Source organism: Quercus robur, chromosome 7 (genome assembly GCF_932294415.1).
Source record: "Quercus robur chromosome 7, dhQueRobu3.1, whole genome shotgun sequence".
In the NCBI taxonomy this organism is placed as follows: Eukaryota; Viridiplantae; Streptophyta; class Magnoliopsida; order Fagales; family Fagaceae; genus Quercus; species Quercus robur.
The window spans coordinates 13691843-13710028 of NC_065540.1; the positions used below are offsets into that span (position 1 = coordinate 13691843).

The 18186-nt window shown below is 29.7% G+C and overlaps 2 protein-coding genes across 5 annotated transcripts; both read left to right on the forward strand.

Moving 5' to 3' along the window:
• Positions 1–530: 530 nt before the first annotated feature.
• Positions 531–3683, forward strand: LOC126692366 (GDSL esterase/lipase CPRD49-like). 4 transcript variants are annotated; one of them, XM_050387955.1, is made up of 7 exons: positions 531–636; positions 734–846; positions 1798–1875; positions 2331–2471; positions 2777–2853; positions 2966–3112; positions 3341–3683. In XM_050387955.1, exons 2-7 carry the CDS (start codon positions 736–738, stop codon positions 3561–3563), a joined length of 777 nt encoding a protein of 258 aa, XP_050243912.1. In that variant the 5' UTR covers positions 531–636; positions 734–735; the 3' UTR covers positions 3564–3683. The 4 variants fall into 4 exon arrangements, with proteins under 4 accessions (XP_050243912.1, XP_050243911.1, XP_050243913.1 ...); XM_050387954.1 differs by lacking the exon at positions 531–636 and having other exon boundaries at positions 643–846; XM_050387956.1 differs by lacking the exon at positions 531–636 and having other exon boundaries at positions 655–841; positions 1802–1875.
• Positions 3684–13263: 9580 nt separating this feature from the next.
• On the forward strand, positions 13264–17866 carry LOC126692369 (GDSL esterase/lipase CPRD49-like). The gene is made up of 6 exons (XM_050387961.1): positions 13264–13412; positions 15054–15131; positions 16366–16506; positions 16589–16665; positions 16762–16911; positions 17353–17866. The coding sequence occupies exons 1-6, from the start codon at positions 13302–13304 to the stop codon at positions 17564–17566; spliced, it is 771 nt and encodes a 256-aa protein (XP_050243918.1). The 5' UTR covers positions 13264–13301; the 3' UTR covers positions 17567–17866.
• The last annotated feature ends 320 nt before the right edge of the window (positions 17867–18186 follow it).

Sequence of the window (18186 nt, forward strand, 5' to 3'; positions counted from 1 at the left end):
GGATATAAAAATTGTTTTTTTTTTGGAGATTAGGGTTTTGAGGTCTTTTTTTTAAGAGAGAAAAACTTTATTGCTGAACTTTGTATTTTTCTCTAATAATAGTGAAATCCTTGCAACTCTCTGGACATAGGTAAATTGATGAATCACGTAAATATTGTCTTGTGTATGATTATTTTTTCTTTGGCGTATATTTTTTTTTTTCTCTCTATTTTTGCATCTCACAGGTCTAGGAATTTCTCTATTATCAATGTTTGAGTTTGAGGTTAATTTGGACTTGTTAGAGAAATAGAGTTTCATTTCTTTTTAAGTTTGAATTAAACAAAAATAATATTGTTTTAAAAAAATGATAATGATGAGTTTGAGTTTAAGTTGGACTTGTTAGGGAGATAGAATTTCATTCCTGGTTAAGTTTGGATTAAACAAAAATAATTTTATTCAAATAAAATGATAATTTTATTTAAATATTGTGAAAATTTATGAAAGTTTCATAAGATTCGGTTATATATATATATATATATATATGAGAGAGAGAGAGAGAGAGAGTACTAGTTCTTGTTGTTCACGGCAAAACGAGCAAGACATGTTTGACTTGGTCTCCAATACCAAGTAGGCAAAATCAAGCCATATTACAACAAGGTACATATTATTTTGCTCTCTATAAAGCATCTTTATGTGTGTCTTCCATTCGGCCTGTGTTTGTGTTTGTGCGTGTCTGACAGAAAAGTGGAAACAGAGATGGTTGGGCCAATTAGACCTCAATTTGTGCTGTTTGGTTCATCCATAGTTCAACTCAGTTACAGTGACGAAGGATGGGGTGCTATTCTTGCTGACATATATGCACGTAAGGTACTTCTTCAATTTCTCTCCTTTTTCTGTTTCTGGGTCAATCTCTATTCGTATTTGGGCCATAGATACCAATTTATTCAGAACAATAAGAAAGAAGAAAATACATTAAGAATTTAGTCATGTTTAATGCGATAAAGATAAAAAAAACTTTTTTTTTTTTGGGGGGGGGGGGGGGGGGGGGCAATTTGGTGGTGATCACTGATTAATTAGTATTCTTGTCATTTTGTTGGTGGTGGGATCCACCAACTTTTGCCTACAGAAATAAGATCCACAAATAGCAAAACCTTAATCTCAAAGAGACCCCTCGTTAGCTTTATAGTAGATGAGTATATTCAGTGTGAGTTTGGATTGCCATGAAATCCATTAAGTCTGCGGCTGCATTTTAAACATGTGAGTCTCGTACACTGTTTATGGGATTCGTAAGGACTTTTTTAAGTAATTTTTTTTTTTAAACTGCATCTCACAGCACTACTTTCATATTTAAAAATTATTTTGCTACAATATAGTTTTCAATTTTTAGCAATAAACAGTATCCAAACAGATCCTCAATTTGAAGAAAGAAATCGTATGAACCAAAATTATTGTGTTTATATAATACTTGTGGCAAAGTTATTACCTTTGAATGTTGTCTTTGATAAGACTTCAAATTCTCTATTAGATAGTTGAGGTCCTTGAGGAATTAGTTATAGTAAAAGAAAGGGTTAGTGGATCATGCATCCAAAAAGCTAGATTTGTATCCAGTCATAGGCAATTATGGCATTACCATTGTCCCCTGCACTAAATTTCACTATTATTTGGTCAAATATTCGAATCAGGAGAAAAATTGCTTAGTTGTAAATGACCAGACTATCAACAAAAAAAGGTTCTTGACATTTTCTTGTCCAATACATGTTCTGCTATTGCTTATATGTTTTATTAGCATAACTGATTTTGGTCTGCAATTGGGAATAGGCAGATGTTTTGTTGCGAGGATACAATGGTTGGACTTCGAGGCATGCTCTACAGGTTTTGGATCAAGTTTTTCCAAAGGTATTGTATAATGTACTGTTAAATTTTAACCATACCGCCACTAATAATTTTCTTCCAAGTAAGCTATTATAATGAATTGTAAGCTATTTTCTTCCACTAATAAATTATAATGAACAAATTTCTTACCTCTAAGGTAGTGGATTAACTGTATAATTTGATCATCTTATGTGAAATGATGTTATAAGCGAGTATAATAGAGTCTGTTATTTCTCTATTTTAACCATACCGCATCTAATAATTTTCTTCCAAGTAGGCTATTTATGAATAGATTTCTTGCCTCTAAGTTAGTGGATTAACTGTTTAATTTGATCATCTTATGTGAAATGATGTTATAAACGAGTATAATAGGATCTGTTGTTTATCTATTTCATCTTGTTCATGTTGTTACTTAGCATATATTTGCATTTCCTCCTTATAGGTGTACTTTAATGCCTATCTTCTGTAATTCAATTTAGGATGCTGCTGTACAACCTTCTTTGGTGATAGTCTACTTTGGTGGTAATGATTCAATGCGCTCTCACCCATCTGCTGTAAGCCCTCAAGTCCCACTTCCTGAATATGTTGAAAATATGAGGAATATAGCAATCCATCTGAAGGTAATCTTTCAGACTACATTAATACTTTATTGATATTTGAATTTGTGTAAGTAAATAATCCAATTTGAAAAAGAGGACCTCTTTTTTTAATTATTTTCCCATTGATTATCAATCAATTTGGTTAAATATGTGGTAGCCTGCACAAGTTAGAATCATTATAAACTATTATAATTTTTTGGACAATTATTTGGTGCAGTTTGCCTTAACCACTGTTCTGAATTAGTGCTTGCAACAAATACGATTGGCACTACCTGATGAAAATGTAATTTGATGCATCTTCTAACGAGGGTCTTTTTGTTTGCCAGAGCCTTTCAGAGAAGACTCGCATTATCTTCCTTAGTGCTCCTCCTGTCAATGGAGCAAGAATTCGAGAAATATATAGGTGCTTATAGCTACAATCTTGTAATTGTTTCCTAGACCATTTCTCAGTTCTAAATGTCACGTTCTAAACTAGAATCAGTGAGTTCTAACTGCATATATTTTACTGGAACTAGTGATACAATGGCAAAGGTGCGAACAAATGAGTCTTGCCAGCAATATTCAGAAGCTTGTTTAGAACTGTGTCGAGAGATGGACATTAAGGCTATCGATCTTTGGACTGCAATTCAGAAAAAGGATGGTTGGGCAACTGCTTGCTTCACGTAAGTTTGCTTGCATGTGTTGTAGGTTGGTTTTAAATTGTAGTGTGGCCGACCCTAACTATTTTATCGAGGATCCATAGTTAACCCCCAAAATTTTGGATTAAAGCTTGGTTGTTGCTTGTGTGTGTATATAAATTTTTTTTTTTTTTGGGGTTTTTTGGGGTGGGGTGGAGAGAATAAATGTGCTTTCCTTTAATTTACTTTGGCCATTCTTGGATCCTTCTCTAGGGATGGAATTCATTTCTCAGCTGAGGGGAGCAAGATAGTGGTGAAGGAGATAATGAAAGTTCTTAGAGAGGCAGACTGGGAACCAAGTCTACATTGGAAGTCATTGCCAATTGAATTTGAACAAGTTTTTGTACCTGAGGCTGAATTTCGAGAGATTTTGGATGAGAAGACCATATTAAAACTCTCTGAGGCTATCTTCCTAAGACAGATGAAGTGGGAATAGGTCCTACCATATAGTATTAGTTTGATTTAAAAATAAGTAAAATTCATACCAAATATCTAATTGTTGTTTAAAACTTTAAGATCAGTATTGCTAAAATAAAAGACTAATTTGATAAGCATATTTGCAATCGTGTTCTTTCTTTCCAATCTGTCTGTATGTTTTTCTTTGTGCTTCTATTTTTTGCTACATATTTCAAAGGAAAATGTTATTTTCATACACCCTCTATCCGTACATTAGATTTTGAATTAAAAGTTTTCATACGCTATTATCTAAAAATAATCAAAAGTTATTAATGTCAGGAAAAAAAATCTAGAATAGCCCCTCATGTGTGAAATTATAGAAGATCCCACTTAAGATCTAACAATTTCATTGAATTGAATAATTGAGTATGATTATATGTCATTGCATCTACCATACATACCAAGAATATTAAAATTAATAGATATGATAATTGGCTGCAATAATAATGTAAGAGTAGTAAGCACAAAAATGTGTAAAAGTCACTATCCCAAATGAAGTACCTACTTGACTCTTTCTTTTTAAAAAATAAAATAAAATACTCAACTGCAAGTTTGATAGGTTCAAATTTTCACTTATGAGAGTTATACTCAAAGCTCTCTAATCATTCTAGCGAGTTTCACAAATACTCTTTTGTCTATATATATAAATATATATATAAATATATATATATATATATATCATTAGATATTTTTTTTCTAGCTTACCAAACATATTTCTGATTTAATAATAATAATAAAAGCTGTTTTCTAAAAGAAATGAGATAGAAAATTTAGATTTCGTGCAATGACTAAGGTTATTGACGTATTGGACCATACAATTACTAAATGTAAAAATTAAAATGGTAAAAATTTATTCTAACTTTTTACCTTTTTATTTATCTTTTACTTTTTTACCATTTTAAATTTTACATCTCCCAACAAATAGTAATTGCATGGTGCAACTCAACTTAGAAGATTTTGATTCATTTGGATAGTTAGGAAAAAGCTGTTGGGCTTTTGTTACTATGGGCTTAATTTGCTATTAGCAGTGTGACTTGTACCAGGCCTAGCCCCTTGAGTTGGGCTGGGCCTAAGCCCTATAACCTTTGTGACAATGCCATCATTATCATTCTGCAACCGGAAGATAAAAAAAAAGTGGCATAAAATTCCTTTGGTCCTTTCCTTTTTCTTTTTGGGTATAAAAGTTGGAATCATCTTAACGATAACTACAGTGACTAGTGAAGGTTGTGACTTCTGACTTGTGAGGCAGACAATTCATTATTTTTCTGACCTTTTCCTCTCCTCTTTTTTAGGATTGAAAGATTTTCTCTTTATTTTGAGGTCAAGCACTTGATATCTGTCAGACCCCAATATGCATGCGTATTGTATTTGTGTTTCACTTTTTTTTTGTGTGTGTGTAGCTAAGGGTCTATTGTATATTCTATTATCTATTTCTAGGTTCTTTTATGATTTTAGTTTTTTTATATATAAATATAAGAATGTGTATGTCTACACCAAATAGCCAAGGTGCTTACGAGCATAGCATAGCTTAATTGATTGCTTGATACTGTTTTTTTCTGTATTTTCAATTGAAATATTATGGTTTAAATTTCTCAATCTTCAACTATCTTATTATAAATATAAAAAAAAAAAAAAAAAAGGGTAAATTCCATTAACATATTTTGAGATTTGGACTAATACTAACTAGGTCCAAGACATTTCAAAACTAACTAATTTAATCCTTAAAGTCAACTTAGTCCCTAAAACAGTTGAAAGAAAATAATTAATTGTTTAAAGACTAAGTTAGCGTTAAGGACCAAATTGACTAGTTTTAAAACATTCTTGGATTTAATTGGCATTAGCCCAAATCTCAAAGTATGTTAGTAGAATTTAGCAAAAAAAAAAAAAAAAAAAAGTACCACACCAAACTAACAGAGGAAAGACTTGCTTTATATTGCCAAAGACATCCTGGTACTGGTAGTGGGCTACATTTCTAGAACAAAGTTACAAAAGTTGTCATTAAAATTTTTTTGATGGGGTGGTTCCGATGCTGGATTAATCGATGGGCTTAGTTAGCCTTTTGACCTCCCAAAAATTCGTAAGTAATACTGAAGTTTTATATCTAACAAAGTATTTTGCCCCTGGTTACAAACAACAACTTGCCAGATGCAATAACAACCCTGCCAGACATAAGATAAAAGGCTAAAAGTACCATTTTTCGTATAAAACCACACAAAAGTAAGTAATGGGTTCACTTAAGACTCATATATTTTATTGAGTAATGTTGCCTATGCAACAATTTTCACAAATTTTTTCATAATTATTGAATTGACAGTTTTTATTGGTTCTCAATTGCCCCCGCTGTTCTCATTTGCTTTTGATGGCAACAACGGAGTAAGACCAAGTCTAACAATGCAGAAACCATCACGTATCACTGCCCACCCGCAATGATCTCCTCACACAGTACAAGTGATCAACGTTTCCATCAGACCATACCCAACACAAGCACAACTTCATACTTGTATTATGATACTATTAAGTTATGGTTTACTTGAGCTACCCTAGCTATTTGTCTTAATAAGACATGTTTCACTTGATGCCTCACTATCTCTCTTTCTCACTTCATTTGAAATTTGGAACAACTCTTCTATAATCCATGCTCCTTCTAATTGAAACAAACCTTTTATCCTCAACTAGTTCTTTACACTGATTGATGAAAGCCCTGTTAAGCCTAGAGCCACACTAGTGTAAGTCCGTTGATGTTTGTTTTTAAGGACCCTACTTCACGTGGAAATCATAAGTGGGCGAGGCTGTTGTTTTTGAATAGTTAAATTGTGGGTTGGCGACTATTGGGTGTGTCTCATGTTTTTAAAATGTTGTTCTATGATACATTATTATGATCATTTGAATCATGTGAGTCTTCTGATTCATACACATGGGCGCAGGGTGGCACTACTCTTTGTTCAGGGGGTTCAAATGAACCCCCTGACTTCAAAAAAAGAAAAGAAAAAAGAATTATATATATTTAATATTTTTTTGTTAGTTTAATACATACATTAATTTTTTTTCAAAAAAATATTTTTGTACACCCTGACTTAAATCTTATATACCATTATTACAAATATTTCTAACTCTAAAGTAAGAGTAAGTATTTGTGAATTGTAAGTGTTACTCTTTATTATAAATTTTTATTATAAATGTATGAGTATGTCTAATATTGATTGTGTATATTACTTTTTTTTATAATGTCATTTGTGTGAATAATGACATGTATGCGGATGTTTGCGTGTACAATATAAATATAATATAACTTTATATAATTTAATAATTAGAAAATAGAGAGGATTTGTTACATGAGTGTATATAATTATCATGTTATAATAACTTTTTGTCATAAAATTAGAAAAATTCAAGAAAAAAAATTGCAAAGTTAGTGATTATTAAAGTATTTGATTGGTTAAATAAACACGTAGTGAATTATTTTATATATGAGTGAGTGTGGTTGTGTGCGTCAATAATTAATATAGAACCAATGAGTTGAGTTTGGTCATTTAGTTTAAAATATTTTTATAAAAATAATGACAAGTATATAATATTAACTGCATAAAAACAAAAATTTAGACAAATTAATAAAATAAAATAGTCATAGCTAGCCATGTTGGCAATAAATACTCATAATAAACTATCGTGTAACAATTCAAAATTTGAAAACTTGTAGTAGGAAATTGTAAAAATTCATGTTTTTTTTTTTTTTTTTTTTTGTGGTCTATAACTTGATATGTTCAAGTTTTTTTTATTATTATTTAAATTTCTTAATGACTTCCCTAAACAAAATTCCATGATGGGCGTGCAAAGAATTAGTTTGGGATGAAAAGTTTTGTCTCTATTTTTGGTAAGTAACATCTCTTTCATTCAAATAGAAATGGAAGAGGACAATCTCATTGAAAATTTTTGTTTCATTTTGAAGCAACATGATGGTTTCAGCAACTTCAATGTGTAAAATTGCTGGACTTAGTCCAACTTAGTCATTGCAGTCAAAAGAATATGGAAATGACCCTTCAAGTTATTATGTGTATATTTTTCATTTTTGTATTGATTTCCTCTCTCCCGCTAAAAGTTAGGATAGTTGTAAATGTAATTAATAAATTAAGAAAGAGGAAATAAAGATGAATATGCTATTAATTAGGTTAGTGTTTAACCGTTAGATCTTTTGGAAACTTATCACTTAAAAAATGTGTATCTCTCTCTCTCTCTCTCTTTATATATATATATAAAGCTTATAAGATCTTGAATTCTTTAAGTAATGATTTATTCTATATCATTAAAAAATTTACATATATTTAATAAAATTGTGGATAAATACATAAATTTACTTAACTGTACTTGGTGTTTATCTAATTATTAAAAAAAAAATTCCATTGGTCCACGTCATGGAATGATAAGAATATAGTCCAATAAGCCATGTGGTCTTAGAGGCAAGTGAACACTGAACCCTAATCTTCTATCTATACTATTAATAAGAGAATTTCCTATTTGGGTTTAAATATTTTGTGTACTAAAATACCCTCACACAAATTTTTAAACTCTCTAAAATAATAATATCTTTTAGTTAAATAATTTTAAATTTAAAAACACAAACGGGTTAAAAAAGTAATTTATTGTTCCAAAGTTTTAGGTTTTTTCTTTTATCATCTCCATTCAGCCTAAAACTTAGGACACTATCTCTATCTCATTTTTAAACATTATTTCATGTTACCTTACCTCTTTATTTAAAAATAATAATAATACAAATGGTTATTTATATATCACCTTTAAACATTATAATAGTAAACAAAAAAATAAATAAATAAAAAAGAGCATTATTACACGTATAAAGCGTGTGTGATGAGTTTAGTAAATAAATAAGAGAATTCATGATATTGATGGCTTGAAAAAAAAAATGTAAAAGATCTTTGAATAGGATGCATATTAGAAAGCTAAAAAGAGGGGGGGGGGGGAATGAAAATTGTTGAAGAATGATACATAATAAATATTGTATAGTACATAGTTCATTTAAAATGTGCTTAACAATTTAAACAATAGCTCTTTGGCACTTCTTCATAAATAAATAAAAAATTTCTTCCCTATCACCATAAAGATTCTCTGTTATCTTTTCATATTTTTTAAAGAAATGTTAAGTTCACAACATTTTCACAATATGTTCAAAATAAATCTTAAGTGGCATGTTGTGGATTTAAAATAAAACCAATAACAACTTAGCACCTATGATTTGTTGTGAAAATATTATAAAAATGTTGTGGATGTAGCACTTTTCTATTTTTTAACATTAGCCCCTTCATAAACTGGTGAATATTATAACAACAAGATTGTATGTAAATGATCTTTCTCAAAAAAAAAAAAAAAAAAAGATTGTATGTAAATACTAACTAGAAATAAAAAAATAAAAAAATCTAATTAGCAACAATAATAACGGTTTTATAGAGATTAGTCGTAAACTCACGCAATGCATGAGATTATATGATTACTTTGTAATTGTAGTATGATGTATAATTTGTTCTCTCTAAAAATAAAAAAATTTCTAAAATTATTTTTCATCTATCCATCTTTATATATATATATATATATATATATATATATATATTTATATCATTTTAGTATTTGGTGTGTTTGATTGAAATTATTTCTTTTTGAGGTAGTCCATATTTTTCTAAATTGTATTATGGTACGTTGTGTTTTCCATTTTTATCTTACAACTAAACTCTTTAAGTTTCCAATATATTATTCAAATTTCTCATTTCTTAAATGAGATATTGTAATAATCAAAGCTCATCACAAAATTACACTTGATATTACTTAAATAGTTGAGAAACACATTCAAATACATAGCAAGATTGTATTTTGATATAAATTCTAATTTTCACTTTAAAAATAACTAAGTATTATGTCAAACAAAAATCAAACAAAAGCTATAAGATGGAGAGAAAAGGCTTGTGATGGAGAACTCAAAAACACGCATAAAATCGTTTATTAACCCAAAATAGTGTTATAAAAAAATACAATGATTCATCAGCCTAAAGTTAAGTTGCAAAAAAGAATAAATAATCAAGAAAGAGAATAATAGTTTTTTTTGGGAGAGACTTGAATTAGCTAAATTTATAGAAAACGAGAGAGTCATTAAAGACTCCTACGTGATTTGAGGAAATTTGTATATGTATGTATGGTGTGGTCTTCACTTGACACCTAAATTTAGAAAAATATATTGGGACACATGACTCAAAATTAGACTCTAATTTCATATTGAAATTGGTGTGATATTCACATGAATCTAGACACATGTCACACGAATTTAGACACATGTCACACAATTAGAGTTCTAATTTGGAATTGCAATCTGGATACGTGGCACAAAATTAGAGTTCTAATTTGAAATTACAATTTGAGTTTCTCTCTGCTTCACCTATTATTTTATATATAGATATATAGATAAGATGAGAAGAAGAATAGTCAAAATAAAAGATATAGTCACACCAAATTATCCAAATCATGTTATGTAATTGAATAATATTATATTCTTATATAATATCTTTATAATGCAATATGATAGCATTTAACAATCAAAGAAAAGAAAACAAATATAACAACTTAAAAACACAAAACCAAAAAGTTTGGAGCATGAAATACAATTTAATCCTACTTATTTTTTGTAGGGGTATGCATCAACCTAAAGTAGAGTTCTAAAGAACACACAAACTCATCAACCTAAAGTAAAGATATAAAATATAAAAAAAAAAATCCACACAAAAAAGGGGAAGAGAGAAAGAGAGGGGAAGAATAATAGTAGAGTTTTAAAGAATTTGGAAATTTATCAACATAAAGTAAAGATACCAAAAAAAAAAAAGGAATAAAAACATGAGAAAGAGATAGAGTAATGACCTTTTTATGTGATAAAATATGTATAGAGTGAGAGAGAATATCAAATTTATAGTAAGAGGATGGGGATAAGAATAGTTAAAATAAAAGGAAGATGAAGGGATAAAGGAATAGTGATATTAATGTTAATTGTAGTAGGGAGATGAAAAGGTAAAAAGAAAGGGAAAAAATTGGAGAAAAATGTAACAGTAAATTACAAAATTAATAAATAAATAAAAAGAGTAAAAAATAAGAGAGAAATTATTGAAAATAAATAGGTGATATGGCCACTGATGTGACTCAACTGAAACGTAATAACAATAAATGATATGCTTAAGTTTTTAGATATATATATATAGATATAGATGACAAAATGACATCAATCTTTTGTGGCAAACATATGCAATTTTAATTCTAGAACTTTTTTTATGACTCCATCCTAAAACCATTACTACTTTTTTTTTTTTTTTCCTAATGATCTAAAACCATTAGTTCTAAGTACACCTCTCTACTGACACCATTTTAATCTCATCTCTCTACCCTCTTATATATTATTGCTATTAGCATCTACTGATAAACTATTTTAGAAATTTTTTATAGGAAAAAAAATGACTAACTTTTTTGGCAACATGTTCAATTTCTCTTCTCATATTTATGGTGAAAGCCACTTAATTATTAAATTAATGGTGAAGTCCATCGTGAATGTGAAAAAAAAAAAAATATATATATATATATATATATATATACATATCCATGCTCTAGAAGTACCTATAAATTTTCTATTAAACGGACTCATAATATATTAATGTACTTTCTTATCACGTGTTACTTTTCTTTTTCTTTTTTTAGAGAGAGAAATCACGTGTTACTTTATTAGCATGTGGATGGGCTCCTGTGTCAAGATTACAAAGATTTTTTTTTTTTTTTTTTTTGAGAAACCTGATTACAAAGAATCTTTAAAAAAAGAAAAAAGAAAAAGAAGTGTTTGCCCATGAAAAATCTGCAGACCATATTACATATATGCTTGTTTTTTCTTCCCGTCGTATTAGACTCTTATTAGGCCATAGAACTAACCTCTCTTTTTTTCTTTTTTTTCTTTTTTTTTTCTTCCGGATAAGAGACTCTTACCACTTGTTCTAATGGTAAAAAATTACTAACTTGGTTAAATTAATGGTGGAGTCCCTCTTTATGATGAAATCCATTTATTAAATTAATGGTGGAGTATATCATGAATGTGGAAATCCTATTACAAAGACTCTTAGGGGAAAAAAAATGTGTTTGCACATGAAAAATCTACAGACCATATTACATATATGCTTGTTTTTTCTTCCCGTCATATTAGACTCTTATTAGGCCTTCGAACTTTCTTTCTTTCTTTCTTTTTCGGATAAGAGACTCTTACCACTTGTTCTAATGGTAAAAAATTAGTTAAAAAGTCTATACCATTTAATAATAAGATAAATTACTATTTAAACTTATAATTTAAAAGTAATAAATTAAACTCTATAATTTCAAAAGTAACAAAGTAGATATTTCAAAAACAAATTATACCCTCAAAAGTAACAATTTAAATTCTGATATTTTATTTCCTTCTAAAAAAAAATTCTGATATTTCAAAAACAAATTATACCCTTTATAAAGTTTTAAAAGTAACAAATTAATTAAACTCTAAAATTTCAAAAAGTAATAAATTTTTTATGAATTATATTGTGTCTAAATTTTCAAAAAGTAATAAATGATATATACCCTTTATATATTAATTTAACTCTAAAAATTTCAAAAAGTAATAAATTAAACCTCACCCATTTAAATAGAATTATATTATGTCTAAAATTTAATATGGTTAAATGTTTAATTTTTTATTACTTCTTTAAACATCATGGTTTAATTTGTTACTTTTGAAATTATAAGATTCAATCTGTCAATAAACATCATGAGCAATCACAACCGGGTCTATTTGGAATGTTCGCAATAAATTTTATTTTGAATGCCGTGAGACTGGGGTGGGAGCGGCCTTTTCTTACTAAGTACCAGGCTGGTTTATTTTCTTTTCTTGGCCGGTTGCCTGCGAGCATGACCTCACTTGTTATACTCACTGTATTTTTCACATTATCAATACACTTTTGACTTTTCTAAACTTTTTTCAGAAAAAAAAATTAAAATTAAAAAAAAAAAAGAAAAAAAAAGGCATATGCACGCCACACGCCTATGCCACAATTTGGGCCCTGCATCAATAAAACATTAAAACCCCATCCACTTATCACAGCACTTGATTTTGTCCAGTGCCTCAAATGCTTTGAACTTGTCAAGATATAAATAATACATGTCCACTTTGGTCATTTTTCCTCATTCTGACGGTCCAGTACATTAAAAACTTTCCTGAAGCTTTGCCATTTGTTACAAAGCAAACTAAATATTGTAAGGAAGTTAAGGATTTAAACGGAAGGATCTCCCCTCACCCTCCAAAATCTGTGGCTCTAAGCCATTAAATCACGAGAAAATTTTTATTATGAGACGGACTTATGAGACATTCCTCTCACAACATATGTGAGTCTCACATATTATGAAAGATGTCTCATGAGATATCTTTTCACGGATGTGCAAACTGCAAAGTGGCTTGTCAAGCTAGATATTATCAAGATTATATCCTGAAAAAGTGAAAAATATTCCATTAACCTTTTTTATGGAAGTGGTCAATGTGACAATGACCAATGTTTTGCTTAATTCACACCACACCCCCACAAAATAGCAAAATGACCGTTTGCCCATGAGTCCATGACGACACAAGGTCTATAAATTTCACTTGCAACGTGTATTTCTTCAGAGAGAAATGGTTGGACCAGTGAGACCTAAGTTTGTATTGTTTGGTTCTTCCATAGTTCAGAATAGTTTTAGCAACGAAGGATGGGGTGCAATTCTTGCTACCTTATATGCTCGTAAGGTACTTCTTCTTTTTTCCTTTGTGCACTTGAGAAACATATGTATGTGGTTATCCAAACGTTATAATTATCTCGCACTGTACACTGGATTTGACATTTACTGTTTATATGTTAAAGATCTACATAGATTATGATAGGATGGGCATTTCTATTTCCTATGGAACGTTAAGGACTAAAGTTTTGAACTCTGTTCCATATTAATGATCAAAATGTCTGGAATTTTTCATGCCAAAACTCAACCTACTTATTCAGTCAAATTCTGGGTTGCACCGGATTGTACTGGCCAATCCAGTGAAATTCCGTACTATATCTTTATGAAAAAGGTTTTATAAACTTTGCAATCCTTTTTAATGACAAAAACCTTTTACAAATTTATGTTACATTTATTTTCATATTCTTTTTTACTGTAAAGTGAGACATACGTATAGAAGCAAATCTTGTAGGTTTTGTACTGAGATGAATAATGGGTAGATCATTATTCAGAAGCATTTTGCAAATAATTTAATTACCCTTAAAAATATTTTTGCACAACTTGGCTTAAATCTTGCACACCCTGATCATAAATCAATTTAGCACAAAAATCAAACAATATAGATCAGTTTATCCCAAAACTAATTAACAACACAAATCACTCTCCCTTTCTCTCATAAATCTCATCTCATTTCTATTATCTGACTAACTTTCTATATATCTCTGACTCGAAGAGTAAAATATGAGTATTTGTGAGTTCTGAATGTCTCTCTTTATTATAAATTTATATTATATATATGTGAGAGTGTGTATATGTGTTTGATACTAATTTTGTGCAATTTTTATTTTTTGATATAATATTATTTGTGTGAATTGTGATGTGTGTGAAGGTGGACATGTATAGTATAAATATACTATAATTTTATATAATTTAATAACCAAGAAATACAGAAGATTTGTTACATGTGTATATTATTATGATGTTATAATAACTTTTTGTTATAAAACTAGTATATCAAGAAAAAAAAAAATAGTCAAGTTAGTGATTGTTAAATATATTATTTATGTATGGATGAGTATAGTTATGTGGGTCAATAATTAATATAAGGTCAATAATTTATGAAATAACTAATAAATAATGACAAATACACAAAAATAAAAATGTTACACAAACTTAACAAAATAAAATAGTTACATCTACTTTGACAACAGATAAAAAAAAACTATCATGTGACGATTTCAAAATATAAAAATTTGTAAAAAGAAATTATAAAATTTCATACACGTGTTTTTTTTTTTTAAATAACACAATATATTCAAGTTATCTTTTTATTAAAATTTGTTTAATTTAAGCTTCTAAATGACTCCCAATAAAATTCCCGGAGCTGCTTGTCTTTTGAATATTTAATTGAAAAGCAACTGAGACTAGCAACAATGAAGGGAAGATATGCTCAAGAACTGGAAAATTTGCAATAGTAATAACACAATACTGAGAGTTTTTTTAGCCCTACTGGTGACTCTCGTGAACTCTGCATTAACTCCTTGTTAAAGTGTGTGCAAGAGGAAACAGACAGGCCAAAGCAGTGCCATCAAAACTGTGGCTCATTATGTTCTCTGTTAAGTCTAAATTTTCATGCCCTATGAGCTGATTTTAGATTTTTAACTCTTAAAAGGCAGACATACTTTTGCGAGGATACTCCAGCTGGAATTCCAGGCGTGCTCTGCAGGTTTTGGATAAAATCTTTCCAAAGGTATTTTATGTTTAATCACGCACATCACACTTGAAGGTTATAGTTTCTTCCATACCTTTCAGTATCTAAAAGGAAATATATAGTAGCTGTTTATTCCTAGTAAATCCACATAGGAGTAAAAACAAGAAAAAAATATTTTCTCCATTTGAAATAGATCAATTTCATGGTTAATATATCGTGGTTCATGTGCCATAAATCCTGACTCATTACGGGGTTGACGTTATCATGAAGTGAATTGGGATTAATTGGAAACATCCATCTAATACAAAGATTGATTTCTAAGTGAAAAATATAAGATATAATTGGACCTGTGAAACTCCAGGGGTCTCTTGTCTATCTAGGTTCAGTTGTTGCAGTCATGAGCAGAGGCGGAGTCAGGGGCTGTCGAGAGCGGGCACTTGCCCCCCGACCTGCCCAAAATTTTCCTTTTTTATGTGTGTAGCAGTAAAAGGTGGAGATTTAATTGAAACTGTGATAAATAGTGCATGAGTAATTGAGTTGTATTGACCCCTTCAACTACACGTTTCAAAATAAAATTGTAAAGTGCAAAGCCACAGTAAACAACCACGTACATCCTTTTTTTCTTTGTGTGTATATATATCTCCCTATCTTTTTGAAAAGTCAAACTCAATTGATATATCATAAATCTTCATATCTTTTTTTACTTTATCAATATTTTTTAAAGTTCAAAATTTATAAAAAATAAACAATGATAAAAAATAAACTTAAATAAAGAAGAAAAAGTCTTAATTGAAGAGACGAAAATACCATGCAAAAAAAAGCTTCCTTTCAAAAGTTTTAAGATATAAAATTTGGAAACAATTACATGACAAATTCCATAAAATATATTAGGGGATTATTTTATTGGCTATATATTAATAAAAAAAAAAAACTAATAAAATATACACAATATAATGATATACAATGATTTTAGGGGATCTTTCAATATTGAATGATCACTTACTATTCATATTACTGGCATTTAATTGTCAAGTTTGGTTAATATTTTGTATATATGATGCATATGTTGTATGCTACATATACAATATGTATTTGTTTTCATTCTCAAAAAAAAAAAAAAAAATGTATTTGTTTATAGAGACACATGTATATTAGTTATAAATTTTGCCCCCTAAAGTCGAATCCTAGCTCCGCCACTAGTCATGAGGCTGCCAACATTTTTTTTTTTTTTAGGTATTCTAATAAGCTAAATTTTTTTGTGTTATTATGTTAGGATGCACCAATACAACCTTCATTGGTGATTGTCTATTTTGGTGGTAATGATTCAGTGCATCCTCATCCATCTGGCATAGGCCCTCATGTACCACTTCCTGAGTATATTGAAAATATGAGGAAGATAGCCATGCATCTAAAGGTATTGTTTCTATTGAATTGATTCTTCAGCAATGGTGCACAGCTTTATTGCTATTTGAACATAATTTTTTTTTGGTTGTTAGACCCTTTCAGAGAAGACTCGCCTTATCTTCCTGAGTGCTCCTCCTGTCAACGAGGAACAAATTCGCAAAACATTAAGGTGCTCATAATGATAACTTTAATTGTAATTTTTTCTTTCTTTCTGTGTAGGAGTTAATTATTCAGTTCTAATAGTACATATTTTTATTGAAACCAGTGATAAATTGGGAGAGCTGAATCGGACAAATGAGTCCTGCAGAATATATTCAGAAGCTTGTTTAGAGCTGTGTAGGGACTTGGATATTAAGGCCATTGATCTATGGACTTCTATTCAGAAAAGGGATGATTGGTTGACTGAATGCTTTACGTGAGTTTGCTTTCAGATGTGATGCTCTTTTGTTGTCATTATTATTATTATTATTATTATTATTATTATTATTTGAAAAAGAAAGAAAAAATGAGTTAACAAAAGGAGGGAATAGAAGTATCAAACCCTTTTGTTTCCAATTGAAGTGGATGAAATATAAACATTAAACTCTGATGGAAGAGTGCTAAAGCTACTACCAATTTTATAATAAATGACTTCCAAACTGACATGACAATGAAGTTGATTGGTGTCACTCTAACAGCATAAATACATAATAAATAAATGTTTGATTAATGTTCTTTTTGATTGGTAACACATTATTTTGTAAAATTTATGTAGTAAAATTGTAAAATTCCTAGCATCACTATGATATTAGTAAATGTTACTTTCAAATTCACTTGCCTTAATTCTTCATCGAACTACTCTATGATCCTTATTCAGGGATGGAATTCATTTCTCATCTGAGGGGAGCAAGATTGTAGTAAAGGAAATAATGAAGGTCCTTAGGGAAGCAGAATGGGAACCAAGTCTACACTGGAAGTCACTGCTTGCTGAATTTGGAGAGGATTCACCCTATGATCCAGTCAGTCCTGATGGCAATACCACTGTGAATGTCTCTGAGGGCAGCTTCCGCAGAAACATGCAATGGGAATAGAAAATTAATAAGTAATAAACCTATTGAATACTAGCCTCTGAGCAAGTTTTTTGGTCACGACCTGACTGTTGCTTGGTGTGGTCATTGTGCTTGTCATTTTCTTCAAATAATTCGGTTGTGACAGCCCTGAGATTGAGTTAAAAATAGCAATTAGTGTGGTCATTGTGCTTAAATGGTTCATATGTAGTGTCAACTTTCTCAATGTTTGTTATGTAATCATCTGATTCTTTAGCAGTAAGCTTTATTGAGTGAAAAAAATGTTACCTAGATATTTTAATTAATGAGAACATTTTGGCAATATTCCAATTTTCTTCTTATAGAGTTCAAAGATTAAATATACAACCAAAGTACCTTGCTTTCATCGACCGTATTATAAACGGACCCCTAATGGTATTTTTTTTGGATTATAACTAATGGAATGTTAAATATTTGTTTCTGAAGTAATGCTAGGAATGTTATAAATTTTATTGGGTCCGGTTAATGTGTGTCCTTAAGCTTTTTATTTTTAGAAACATTTTTTCGGGAATTGAAAAAGCTGTTATTACTTTTTCAATTCTCGAGAAAATTTTTTCCAAAAATAGAAATTAATGTATGCCCTAAGGGCACACATTAGTAAAATC

What these genes read in the sequence shown, in the direction of transcription:
- LOC126692366 (XM_050387955.1), top strand. Translation starts at nt 736, where the DNA reads ATGGTTGGGCCAATTAGACCTCAATTTGTGCTGTTTGGTTCATCCATA. An exon ending in ATATAGCAATCCATCTGAAG is followed by an intron (nt 2,472 to 2,776) that starts GTAATCTTTCAG and finishes TTTGTTTGCCAG; the next exon opens with AGCCTTTCAGAGAAGACTCG. An exon ending in TGGGCAACTGCTTGCTTCAC is followed by an intron (nt 3,113 to 3,340) that starts GTAAGTTTGCTT and finishes ATCCTTCTCTAG; the next exon opens with GGATGGAATTCATTTCTCAG.
- LOC126692369 (XM_050387961.1), top strand. Translation starts at nt 13,302, where the DNA reads ATGGTTGGACCAGTGAGACCTAAGTTTGTATTGTTTGGTTCTTCCATA. An exon ending in TGGATAAAATCTTTCCAAAG is followed by an intron (nt 15,132 to 16,365) that starts GTATTTTATGTT and finishes TTATTATGTTAG; the next exon opens with GATGCACCAATACAACCTTC. An exon ending in TGGTTGACTGAATGCTTTAC is followed by an intron (nt 16,912 to 17,352) that starts GTGAGTTTGCTT and finishes ATCCTTATTCAG; the next exon opens with GGATGGAATTCATTTCTCAT.